This window comes from Furipterus horrens, unplaced genomic scaffold (assembly GCF_987537825.1).
Source record: "Furipterus horrens unplaced genomic scaffold, mFurHor1.1.pri manual_scaffold_13, whole genome shotgun sequence".
Lineage (NCBI taxonomy): Eukaryota > Metazoa > Chordata > Mammalia > Chiroptera > Furipteridae > Furipterus > Furipterus horrens.
Genome location: NW_028327183.1, coordinates 14,761,071 through 14,774,096, shown reverse-complemented (window position 1 = coordinate 14,774,096; position 13,026 = coordinate 14,761,071). Strand labels below are relative to the sequence as shown.

At 43.5% G+C, this 13,026-nt stretch overlaps 1 protein-coding gene across 1 annotated transcript; it reads left to right on the top strand.

Annotated features, from left to right (window-relative positions):
• The first annotated feature begins 614 nt into the window (after positions 1-614).
• Positions 615-4,748, top strand: DPEP3 (dipeptidase 3). The gene is made up of 10 exons (XM_090259799.1): positions 615-907; positions 1,228-1,354; positions 1,845-1,974; positions 2,067-2,208; positions 2,445-2,514; positions 2,626-2,802; positions 3,097-3,181; positions 3,693-3,768; positions 4,218-4,353; positions 4,448-4,748. Exons 1-10 carry the CDS (start codon positions 642-644, stop codon positions 4,691-4,693), a joined length of 1,455 nt encoding a protein of 484 aa, XP_090115925.1. The 5' UTR covers positions 615-641; the 3' UTR covers positions 4,694-4,748.
• The last annotated feature ends 8,278 nt before the right edge of the window (positions 4,749-13,026 follow it).

Here is a 13,026-nt window from a genome sequence, read left to right as displayed (position 1 = left end):
GCTGCCATTAGCTAATGTTTAGTATGTATATTCCTCTAGAGTCTCTCTCTCTTTTTTTTTTTTTTTTGGTACATATATTATGTACGAAAGCAACTCTCAACACTAGATGCTAAAACAAAATGATCTCACATAAATATTGTTTTTAAGTTTCATTTTTATTACATACATAGGGAATCTTTTTTCTGTCAGTCAAAACAGATCTAATTCACTCTTCTGAGTCGGGGCTTAGAATTTCACAGAATAGTTGACCTGTTGGAGGGGTGAGGCGCATCCCTGCAACTAAAACCCTGCATAAACCTGCAACGTGTCTGACTGCGGTGAGATTAGGGACATTCCTGGGCCCCTCCCAGTTCCCGCGCTGGCCCACTCCTTTAGTCTGTCGGTCCAGGCGAAGAGCGGAGCGGAGGGAACCCCGGCAGAGGGAGCCGGAGGCGGCGCGCGTGGCCCATTGAGGTGCTCTCCCAGTTGGGGGCAGGAAAGGCACCCTGCCCCCTGGCGGCCGCGCAGCGCGACGGCGTTGCGGATCCCCAGTGTCTTCCCTGTGTCTTAACGCTCCGCACGAGGCCGCGCCGCTGAGACACCTAAATCGACGGTTGGGACCCCATAGTCGCCCTCTGCCTGCCTGCCAGGACCTGTGCAGCATGCGGCCCGCAGTCCCCAAGTGTCCCCGCGTGCTTGGCCAGCGGCCTCTGCTGCATCTGCTCTTCTTGCTGTTGTTGCTGCCGCATCCAATAACCCACGCCCAGACCACGCTGAGTGCGCCCAGCAGCCCGACAGCGCTGGGAACCACCAGGGAGAGGACCACGCTCAACGTCCCTAGTGCTCCAACCCTGCCAGGAACCCCTAGAGCCCCGAGACTGCAGGAGCGCGCACAGGCCTTGATGCGGGACTTCCCGCTAGTGGATGGGTGCGTAGATGCGGAGCTGGGGCCAATGGGGGCTGAACTCACCCCTAGGCAGGGGAGGGGGTGCTCAGCATGCAGAGCTAGTGAGGAGGCTCCCTCACACGGCCCCTAGATACACTCCACCATCATTCATGGGCCTCCTTCTCCCCATTGTCCCGTTTCTGGTGGAACCCCCCTACTCCCAAACAGAGCTTCCAGAGGTGTTCTATTGTCTCTGTGAGGTGGGAAGGTGGAGTGGGACAGGACAGGCCCAAGCATGTTACCGTGTCCTGCCTGACCTGGAGCCCACGTCCCCACTGTAATCTTGCTTTGACTTCCCCCAGACACAACCATCTGCCCCCGCTCCTGAGAGAGCTTTTTCAGAACAGGCTACAAGATGTTGACCTGCGCAACTTCAGTTATGGCCAGACCAGCCTGGACAAGCTTAGGGATGGCCTCGTGGGTGCCCAGGTAACACAGGGACACACAGGGTGCCACAGCATGGCTTCTGGGGAGTATGGAGGCCACAGAAACCTGGGTAGGCAGACAGACCTCTGGGTAACTAGGTATCATAGGACATACAATGTGTCATCATATGGCTGCTGGGGAATTTGGAGGCATTGGAAGCCAAGACAAGATGGCCACATGGATTCCTAGGTTCTGTGGAGGCACAAAGAAAGTGATCAGAAAATCCCTGGTTATTGTGAGAGGTGCTGGAACCACAAAGGACATGGTGGATTGGCCTTGGGGCATTCACATAGCACAAGGACAAATAGCAGGCAATGATGATGTCACGAGTCCACAGTTTGGCTGCTGGCAGCAAGCTGAATAGTCATCAAGGTGCCATGGCGTCATGCAGTGCCTCACTTGGGCCACTGACCCAAATGAGTACTTCGGGGGCTGAGAAGGGGTGCCAGGTCAAGGCCTGATCTCATTCTGGATCCCTGGGTCCTACCCCTAGTTCTGGTCAGCCTATGCCCCTTGCCAGACCCAGGACCAGGATGCTGTGCGCGTCACGCTGGAGCAGATTGACCTCATTCATCGCATGTGTGCTTCCTACACTGAACTGGAGCTTGTGACCTCAGCCAAAGGTGGACTGTCAAGTGGGGGGGGGATAGTCAGGGGCTTACTCTGGTGCTTCTGGCTCTGGTCCCTGACCACTTGATTATCCACCCTCTCCTAGGTCTGAACAGCACTCAAAAGCTGGCCTGCCTCATTGGCGTGGAAGGCGGTCACTCACTGGACAGCAGCCTCTCTGTACTGCGTAGTTTTTATCTGCTGGGAGTGCGCTACATGACACTCACCTTCACCTGTAGCACACCTTGGTGAGCACAGTGGAATGATAGATGGCATGGCAGGGAAACTGATGAGAGGTGAGAACAGAGGGGTCCAGAGAGGGAGGCTGGACTGCCACAGGTCCCTCATACTCCCAGATAGCAGCTCGCCTAGGTCCTTAACCTGTTCTGGAGGTGGGATGGATGAGCAGAGGGACTACAGAGTCCCCAGGCTCTAAAGGCTAAGATGTGGCCCACTAGATTGCCTTCCTCTGGCTGTTCTGCAGGGCAGAGAGTTCCACCAAGTTTAAAGACCACTTCTACACCAATGTCAGTGGATTGACAAGCTTTGGTGAGGTGAGGACTCCTGTTCCCTACCCTAACCCACCTATTCCTTACAAATAAATGCACATATGTGCATCCCTGACACACACACACCCAAATTTTTTTAAAAAACTGTCCCTGCAGAAGGTGGTAGGAGAAATGAACCGACTGGGCATGATAGTGGACTTGTCACATGCATCGGACACCTTGGTGCAACAAGTGCTGAAGGTATCAAGGGCTCCTGTGATCTTCTCCCACTCAGCTGCCAGGGCTGTGTGTGACAATTTGCTGAATGTTCCCGATGACATCCTGCACCTTCTGGTGAGTGGCTACCTTAACCCTCAAACCCAGGGCTAAGCATGTTTCATACAAAGATTCTTGACCCTGAACAAAGCTACCAGCCCAGTCCTCACTTTTGGACCCAAAGCTGGTTAGTCCTCCCAGTCTCTGAAACTCAAGTCCAATCAGTTCCACCCAGGAGCCTACAAACTCAGAGGAGGTGAAGTGTCTTCCAACGCCTAAAGCCAGGACTGAGCACTGTTCTGCCAGGGCACAAGGCGGCAGGCCATTAAGCCAGAAGGGCCAAGCTAAGTATCCATTTGTTTATCCTTGTAGAAGAAGAATGGTGGCATTGTGATGGTGACGCTGTCCATGGGGATTTTACAGTGCAACCTGTTTGCTAATGTGTCCACTGTGGCAGGTGAGCCCCACCTCAACTCCTTGTACAGTTCTAGCTTGGCCTGTGGCCATCGGGGCCCTCAGGACAGCTCCAGTAGTCTAGCACACCTGTTGGTCCATAAGCAGACTTGCCAACAACCCAGGGGAGTAGACAGAGCTCTTCACTGCCTTCCAGAACTGGACCCACAGTCAATAGTGATGGGGTTGGGCAGGCAACTGCCTCTGCCCCTGAGTCTCATTTTTACTCCCACACCTCTGGACAGGACAGGCAGAGCCCTAACCAGGCTCCCAAGGAACCCAGAGGCAGGGTGGCTCCTGGGCAGGAAAAGGTCCAAAAGAGTAGCTCTGAGGTTCACTCTAGGTCCAGTATCCATACTATAGCCACTTCTGTCCAGGAGCTCTGTGGAGTCAGCTGCCATGGCCTGGAGTACTGTGAGCAGAGAATTGGCCAGGGCTGAGCTTCCCCAGACCAGGGCTGGTCCCAGGGTCAAACTTCAGCCCAGTGCTGCCCACCACTAACCTCCACTCTCTAGATCACTTTGACCACATCAGGGCAGTCATTGGATCTGAGTTCATTGGGATTGGCGGAAATTATGACGGATCTGGCCGGTGAGTGTTTCCCTGGGGTGTTTCTTGGGCTGCACTATAGCAGGGAGTTATAGTTCCTCATCCTGTGGTCCTCCCATCCTTCAAGGCTCAATTGAGGCTCTTGTCTTTCAGCTAACCTAACATTTCCCCACTCCCAGGGCCTGTTTCCTGGGCTCTCCCTGTCCCTTCTGTGGCCCACTAGACCCACTGCCACTCAAGGTCCTTACCCTAGTTAAGTACTCCCCTCCCTCAGGCAGAGCTCATCTGTCCTGCACAAGCTCCACACCAGCCCAGAAGATCTGTTGTGGGTAGATGCTACAGAAGCTCTTCAAGGAGCTTCCAAAGTTCTATTCAGTAGCCTGAAGAACATGACCTTCAATTTCTCATAAGTGACTGGGGCTGTTGGGACAGTGGCCCTAGGCCAGGATCAGGGCCCAGGTCCCACAGCTGGATGGCTGGTGGCTAAACAGGTTCCCTCAGGAGCTGGAGAATGTATCCACGTACCCGGTTCTGATAGAAGAGTTACTGAGGCATGGCTGGAGTGAGGAAGAGCTTCATGGTGTCCTTCGTGGAAATCTGCTACGGGTCTTCAGACAAGTGGAACAGGTATTATGCTGGGCTGGGCAAAAGGATGGTTCAGTGGTTTGAGCAGGTGAGGGGTGCGCTGGGGGAGCCACTGACCGATGACTCCCATCCCCAGGTGAGAGATGAAAGCATTGGCCAGAGCCCTACAGAAGATGAGTTTCCAGACAGGCAGGTGGGCAGGTCCTGCCACTCCCATCTCCTGTCTCAGTCTCAACATAAATACCAGGCCACACACCTGGAGGTGACCAAGAAGCCAACCAATCATATTCTTCAGAGACCCTCACATTCAGAAGCCTCCCCACATGTTGTTCTAGGCTTCATGGCTACTGCCACCTTCTCAATCCTCATCCTGTGGGTCTGATGACCTGATCAGTTCCCCAGAGGTCACCTTAGCAAAGTCTCACAAAGCCCCTCTCCTAGTCATCTAGGCACAAGCATATGCTAAGAATAAACATTTTGAGCATGAAACCAGGGGTGAGTGTCCTTCCTCTTTGACATGAGAGGGCATGAGGGGTGGGATCCAGGAGGCTCTTGGGTGGTGAAGGGTCTTGTGGGCTAGCTCTAGCTGCTCAAGGTGAGTGCTTCCCAGTGCCCTCCAGCTTGGTCTCACCTCAGGAAGACAGAGGAATCTTACCATATTCTATGCTAAAAGCACACAGAACACAAAGGAATCAAATTCAAAGTTCATCCATCGTGGAGTATAACATTAGGTATGTTCCCAATCTCTCTTTGAAAAGTTTAAATTTGTTTTTTCAAGAAGCTGATGCTATTTATAGAATAAATAGTAACTTATTTGGAAATACTGAGAGAAAGTGTGTTAAGATTTTAGATTTTTCAGATAAGGTCCTCTGATTTTTTGTTTTGTTTTGTTGTTGTTTTTAAACTGATTTTTTAGTGGAAGGGGATAATCAAATCTTAAAATGAATAAAAAACCTTAAAAAAGGAAACTAGTGCCAACTGCTTGGCTTATTACAAACCATCCATCTTTGGCCACTTTCTTCTGATCCACAAGGGAGGGCCACAGTCAAATCTAAGTCCCTTCCATGAGAACTTGAAATCCAGAGAAAGAGGGACTACAATACCACTACATGTTATAAATTGTGTCCATATATGTGTGGGTCATTTTCAAATTCTGTTCCATTTATTTGGATTATTTGTTTATCGTAGTATCAAGAAGACAATGTCTTAATTATAGCAACTTTTAAATGACCCTTGATATCAAGTAGAGTGAGTTTTCCCACTTTAAGAGTATTATACTCATCAGTATTTGATCAGATAAGTAGATCCATTATGAATAATATCAACTGAGAAATTTATTATAGGAATTAGACTTTATACATATGTAGGAAGCAATGGAAAAATCTATGCAAAACTGTTACCTATGTATCTAGGGTTGGGTCTTAAATCTGTATAGGTAAACCTTATCAGAAGTTAGGAAGGGGAAATGGATGTGAGGTAAGGAGAACAAGAATGAACTTATAAAAGCTAACTAGGACAACTGGATATCCATTTGGGGAAAAGAAAAAAGTATATTGGGGACTTCCGGCCAAGATGAAGGCATAGGTAGACAAGCTGCATCTCCCTCACAGCTAAGAAGGAATACAGCTACCTCGAAACTGGAGACAACCAGAAGTTTCAGAAAATTGAACTGCATGCAAGTCCAGCAAACAAAGATATAAAGAAGAAATACTCATCCAGACAGGTACGACAGCTCTACCTAAGACACAGAGGCAAACACAGGAGCCTGTCAAGTTGAGGAGACAGAGATGTATGGCCCAAAAGATGGAGCAGATCAAGGTTCCAGTGGGAGAACTAAGTGATGAGGAGACAGCCAACCTAACATATGCAGAGTTCAAAACACTGGTGGTAGAGATGCTCACAGTCTTGACAGATATGGCTGAGTACGGCAAACATAGAAGGGAAGAAGTAAAGGCTAAGCTAAATGAAATGAAGGGAAATCCACATGAAATCAATGGTGAAGGGAAGGAAGCCAGGGTTCAAATCAATGATTTGGAATATAAGAAAGAAATAAACAGTCAACCAGTACAGAATGAAGAAATAAGAATTGAAAAAAATGATAGGCTTAGGAGTCTCTGAGACAACTTTAAACATGCCAACATCCTAATCATAAGGGGGCCAGAAGAGGAAAAGCAAGAAATTGAAAGCTTATGTGAAAAAATAATCAAAGAAAACTTCCCAAATTTGGTGAGGAAAATAGACATACAAGTCCAGGAAGCACAGAGAGTCCCAAAACAAGCTAGACCCAAGGAGGACCACACCAAGACACATCATCATTAAAATGCCAAAGGTTCAAGATAAAGAGAGAATCTTAAAAGTATCAAGAGGAAAGAAGAGAGTTACCTACACAGGGGTTCCTATAAGAATATCAGCTGATTTCTCAAAAGAAACTTTGCAGGCAAGAAGTATTCAAAGTGAAAAAATGCAAGGACCTACAACCAAGGTTACTCTATGTAGCACAGCTATCATTTAGAATGGAAGGGCAGATAAAGTACTTCCCAGACAAGGTAAAGCTAAAGGAGTACATCATCACCAAGCCCTTAATATATAAAATGTTAAAGGAGCTTATTTAAGAAAAAAAGAATCAAAACTATGAACATTAAAATGACAACAAACTCACAGCTATCAACAACAGAACCTAAAAAAGCAAAAACAGAAACAAACTAAGCAAACAATCGGAATAGGAATAGAATCATAGGTATGGGGGTCATTTGGAGGGTTATCGCCTGGGAGGGGGGAGGGGGAGAAATGGGGAAGTGGTGCAGGGATTAAGAAGCATAATTGGTAGCTACAAAATAGACAGAGGGAAGTTAAGAATAATACAGGAAAGGGTGAAGCCAAAGAACTTATGTGAACGACCCATGGACATGAACTAAGGGAGGTGGGATTGCTGGAAGGAAGGGGGTTACTGGGCAGAGGGGAGCAAAGGGAAAAGAAATTGGGACAACTGTAACAGCATAATCAATAAAATATATATATTTTAAAGTATATTGGCCCTGACAGGTGTGGCTCAGTTGGTTCAGTGCTGTCGCACAAAGCAAAAGTTCCTGTCAGGACCTGTGGCTGGGTTGTGGGTTCATTCCCTGGTCGGGGCGCCTACGAGAGGCAACCGCATCAATGTTTCTCTCCCTCTATTTCTCCTTCCCTTCCCCTCTCTCTAAAAATAAATAAATAAAATCTTTGCAAAAAAAGAATATTGACCTTTAGCTTATACCATGCAGAAAGCAACATACAAAATTAAATTGAATATCTCATTGATATAACTGCAAAAGGCAAAAGAATAAAACTCCTAGAAGGTAGTGTAGGAATATGTATTTGTGATCTCAACATAGGGACGCTGGACATAAAAAGCATTAACAACAAAGGACAAGACTGATAAATTTCATTATCAATAACATGCTTATCATAATTTACCACTAAAAAGAGTGAGAAAGCAAGCCACAGAGTGGGAGAAATTTTTAACACATACACTTGACAAAGGGCTTGTATTCGGAGACAGACAACCTAATATAAAAGTGGACAAGAAAAAAAAATTTTTAATAAAAGTGCACATTTGAATAGAAACTTTGCAAGAAAGGATATGCAAATAGCCAGTAAGAACATGAAAAGATAGTCAATATTATTAGTCACTAAGGAAATGCAAAATAAAACTCATAATGAAGATAATTAAAATTTAACAGATGAACAATAGCAAGTGGTAGCAAGGATGTGGATTGACAGGCATTCTCACACTCTGCTGATGGCAGTATAAACTGAGAAAAACTACTTTGGAAAACAGCTTGACGTTATTTACTAAAGTTGAAGACACTGAAAAATTGCAAATTTTTTTCCTAAAGACTCAGCAGAAATGCCTGCATGAAAAGACAATAACACCTATGTTCAGAAAAGCATTATTTTTAATAATTTCAAACTGAAAATAACCCAACAGAGAAATTAACTGTGCTATATTAAATCCATGGACTAATACACAGCCATGGAAAAGAACAAACTACAATTACACACAACTTGCAACAATCTTAAAATAATGTTGAGTGAAAGAAGCCAGGCATAAAATAATCCATATCATATTATTCCATTTATAAAAGTATTTTTTTAAAAGTTAAACTGATCTCTGCTGTTAAAGTCATTTTAGGGTTATCCTTGGGGGAGGTAATGACTGGAAAGGGGGCTTGAAGATGTGCTTTTGGTTGCTGGTAAAGTTCTGTATCTTGATCTGGGTCCTGGATACATGGGTGTGTTCATTTTATGAACGTCAGCATGTGCTATACACCTATGATATGCAAACTTTTCTGTATGGATATTTTCTTTGATAAAAAAATAAATTTTTTTAAATAACAGAAAAGTTAAACTTAATGTTTAGGGATATATGCTCAGGTTGTGCCTTTATATAGGAAAACAAGATAGTGGTTATCATGAACATCAGATTGTTTACGATGACAAGTGGAGGAGGCATGAAGGAGCTTTGGGGGCCTGGCAATGTCCGCACCTTGACTTGGGTGGTGATCATTTAGATGTTTACTTTGTGATAATACTTTGAGCTGTTAAACAGTGTGAACAGCTCCCATACCCCACTCTGCTGTCCTCACGCTTCTCACTCTCCCAGCAATCATCTGAAACACTTTTAACTGTTAGTATTTACTGGCATTTTCCTCCGTATTTCTAAATAATATGGTATATAACTGACAGCCTTTTAGCCATAAATTGTATGTATTATTCATTGAATTGGAAATTTGAAAATTGAGGATTTTTAGCTCTTACTCCCTTCTTTTCCTCCTATCAACCTCTAAATACTAGAATTATTTAGTTAATTATATAATGGGTTTTTTTAAAGCTTTATTGAGATACAATTCATATATCATACAATTCACTCATTTAAAGTGTACACTTCAATGTTTATTGTATCTTACATTATTTTAAAATTGTTGCCAAAATATGTAAGATAAGTTTGCCATTTTAACCACTTTTAAGAGTACAAGTCAGTGGCATTAATTTCATTTACAAATGTTGTGCAAATATCACCACAATTTTTTCATTACACCAATCAAAAACTTTGTATTCATTAAGCATAACTCTCCATTTCCCCTGGCTCAACCCCTGGTAACATCTATTCTACTTTCAGTCTCTATGAATTTGTCTATTTCAGCCAACTTATATAAGGGAAATATACATTTGTCCTTTTGCATCTAGCTTATTCATTTAATATAATGTCTCAAGGTTCATCCATGTTGTAGCATATATCAGACTTCATTTCTTTTTATGGATGAATAATAGTCCCTGGTACATATAGAGCACAGTTTGCTATCCATTCATCTGTTGACAGGAAAGAAACATGGGTTGTCTCCATCTTTCGGCTATGCAATGAACATTGGCCTACAGATACCTGTTTGAGTCCGTATTTTGAATTCTTTTGGGTATATGCTTAGTATGGAATTGCTGGGTCATATGGTAATTCTAGGTTTAGCTTTTTGCAAAACCACCAAACTGTTTTCGATAGCAGCTGTACCATTTGACATCCCTACCCCAGCAATGTACAAGGGTTTCAATTTCTCCACATCCTCCCCAGCACTTACCTTTCATTTTTTTAATAATAGCTAACCTAAAAGGCATGAAATGATATCTTAACCACCAATCTCACATTGTGGTTTTGATTGTGTTTGTCTTATAACTAATGATGTTGAGCATCTTTTTTCCTGTGTTTATTGGCTATTTATCTGTATACACATAAGCTCCAAGTCAGTGAGTGTATTTTCTCAGCTCCCTGAAGCCATTTTTGGACTGGCTTGGAAGGTCATCCTATTCACCCTAGAAAGCCTCATGATGTAATAAAGTTTCTATCCTCTTGGAGTGCATTTAGCCTTATTAGTCCTGATGTCTGAATCAAATTTAGGGGAGGATGGGTCTATACCCCTTCGACAGGGTGATCTCAATGCTTTGTCAGGACAACTGTTATTTCATCTAAAGCTAATTCGGCTTGGCTACTAAGGCAATGCCTTTCTGAGGAATCTAATTAATGTCCCATACATCAAAAGGTCTCTCGCTCTAGCTGGCAAGAACACAAACTATGTGAGCTCCAGGAATTATTCAGCTGATCTTACCAGTGGTTCCTTCTCTGGTCTTGTATAAACTCCCTCTTATGTGTGTACAGATCAATCTTTTGGATGACTCAAGAGGACTCTCTATAGGTCTCCAGGCTTCTTTTTGTGTAGCTTCTTCCTCGGTGGTATTCTGTCTGCCCTGAAAATTCTAGCTCCTCTGGCCTTCCTAAATGTAGGCTTTTTTTTTCCCTCCTCAATTCATCAAGACCATTAGGTTATGAGCTGAGATTCCCCACCCCTCTTCCCACTCCTACACTACAGCGTGGAATTTATCTCTAGGGAATAAGCTAGTACAATCACAGGGCTTACATCACTTATTTCTCTTTCATCTGGCATCACAGTCCTTTATCACCTATTGTCTAATGTCTGAAAACCATTGTTTTATACAGTTCTATTTAATTTACACAGAAAGGTAAATTTGGCCCCTATCATGCCATCATGGTTGGAAGCAGAAGTTCTATTGAGGTATTCTTCACAACCAATAACCAGTTTTTGTAAGTGTCCCAAGTACACCTGACAAAAATATGTAATTTTCCAAGTACTGGGTATAGAACTATATACACATCCATTAGGTCAAGCTCACTAATTGTTTTGTTAAAATCTTTTCTATCATTGCTGTTTTGTTTTTTTTTTCTTGACTTATTTGTAACCATGACAGTTGTGTTAAAATCTTCTACTGTAATGGTGCAGTTATCAGTTTCTCCCTATAGTTCTAGAAATTTCTTTTTATTGAAATGAAATTAACATACCATAAAATTAACCATTTTAAATGAATAATTTAGTAGCATTTAGTACCCTGACAATGTTGTGTAACCATTGTCTATCTAGTTTCAAAACATTTTAATCACCCTAAAAGGAAACCCTATACCCATTAAGCAATTACTCCCCAACTTTGTTCTCCCTAATCATAAATCTGCTTTCTATCTCTATGGTTTTACCTATTCTGGGTATTTCCTACAAACAGAATCATACAGTGTTACTTTTTGTGTCCGGTTTCTTGCACTTAGTGTAATGTTTTCAAGGTTCATTCATGTACTTTTTCTCCATTTTTATTTTACTCTCTCTCTGGGACTCCTATTGTGCTGATGTTAGAATTTCTATTCTCCATATTTTTTTTCTATTTTCTCTTTCTTTGTTTTTTTCTTTCTTCTTTTGGGAGACTTCCTTAATTTGGTTTTTCCAACTTTCTAATTCATTCTCAATTATAACTTTCTGCTATTAGATTACTTACTGTGTTTTTTGTTTCAAATATTATTGCAATAATTTTTATAACTGGTTCTATATTTCTTTGATACTTCTCCCATCCAGAGATGGGTTCTATGCCTTTCCACCCTTTCTTGAATCTGGGCTTTGTAACTGCTTGACCAGTAAAATATGCAGAAGTGATATTGTGTCTGTTTCCAGGCCTAGGCCTAGAGAAACTGTCAGTATCTACTCCTTGCTTCTTGGGATGCTTACCCATGGACTGCTGACACTATACCATGAGGAAGCCACGCAACCCATAGACAGCTCTGCATGCAGAGAACCCAGTGCTCTGATCCACAGCTTCACTGAGCTCTTCACCTACAGCCAATAGTAATTTGCTGGTCATGTGAGTGAGTCGTGTTGGAAATAAATCCTCTGGCCTCAACTGATGCTGTGTGAAGTAGAGATAAGCTTTACTCAACTTGAAGGTTTGTGAGCAAATTAATGTTTTTGTTCGTTGTTGTTTTAAGCTATTGTGTTTTGGGGTAATTTGTTATGTAGCAATAAATCACTGGAACAGTTTTATTTTTTATATCTTATACTTCTCCTTTTTAATATTTTATTGCTTCATATCGCTAATATTCTCCCTTATCTTTTGTTAGGCTAATTTTGAATCGTTGATCAATGTGTTCTAATAATTTTCCTGATAGATGTTTCCTTTTGAAATGTCTCTGCTTCTCAAATGTATTTTTCTTTTTGCCTCTGAGTACCCTGATGGCACTGTCAACTTGGTCAGTCAATGAATGGTATGGGAGACTTCTGGCCAAGATGGAGGCCTAGACAGATACACTGCGTCTCCCCTCCACAATTAAGAAGGAATACAACTACCTCAAACTAGAGACAACCAGAAGTTCCAGAAAATCGAGTTTCATGAAAGTCCAACAAACAAAAATATAAAGAAAAAATGCTCATGAGGACAGGTAGAAGGGGCAGAGCCAGCGCGGAGAGGATGTGGTATGGTGGTGGCAGCAGCAGCATCAGGTCGGCAGAAAGTGCAGTCACACGTTTTAAAAAGTAGGGAGGGACACCTAGGGAGCACTCAAAGCACCAGACCAGACTGCACAGCTCATGGTTCCAGCACCAGGGACAATAAAGCCTCATTGCTTCTGACTGTGCAAACCAGTGGGGGTTGGGGCGGAGGCAGAAACTGCTGGTTTCTCAGCAGAATCCGCTTGTTTAAAGGGCCCCCATGTTCCTAGAATGTCTGCAGACCCACCCACTCTGGGAACAACAGCCAGGGCAACAGCTAGAGAGGTGCCAGTCCCATACAGAAGTGGAAGAAGTGCCTGGAAAAGGGGTGAGTGCTGAGCAAGCAGCATTGTTCCCTTTCAGACCC

What these genes read in the sequence shown, in the direction of transcription:
- DPEP3 (XM_090259799.1), top strand. Translation starts at nt 642, where the DNA reads ATGCGGCCCGCAGTCCCCAAGTGTCCCCGCGTGCTTGGCCAGCGGCCT. An exon ending in GACTTCCCGCTAGTGGATGG is followed by an intron (nt 908 to 1,227) that starts GTGCGTAGATGC and finishes GACTTCCCCCAG; the next exon opens with ACACAACCATCTGCCCCCGC. An exon ending in ATGACATCCTGCACCTTCTG is followed by an intron (nt 2,803 to 3,096) that starts GTGAGTGGCTAC and finishes TTATCCTTGTAG; the next exon opens with AAGAAGAATGGTGGCATTGT.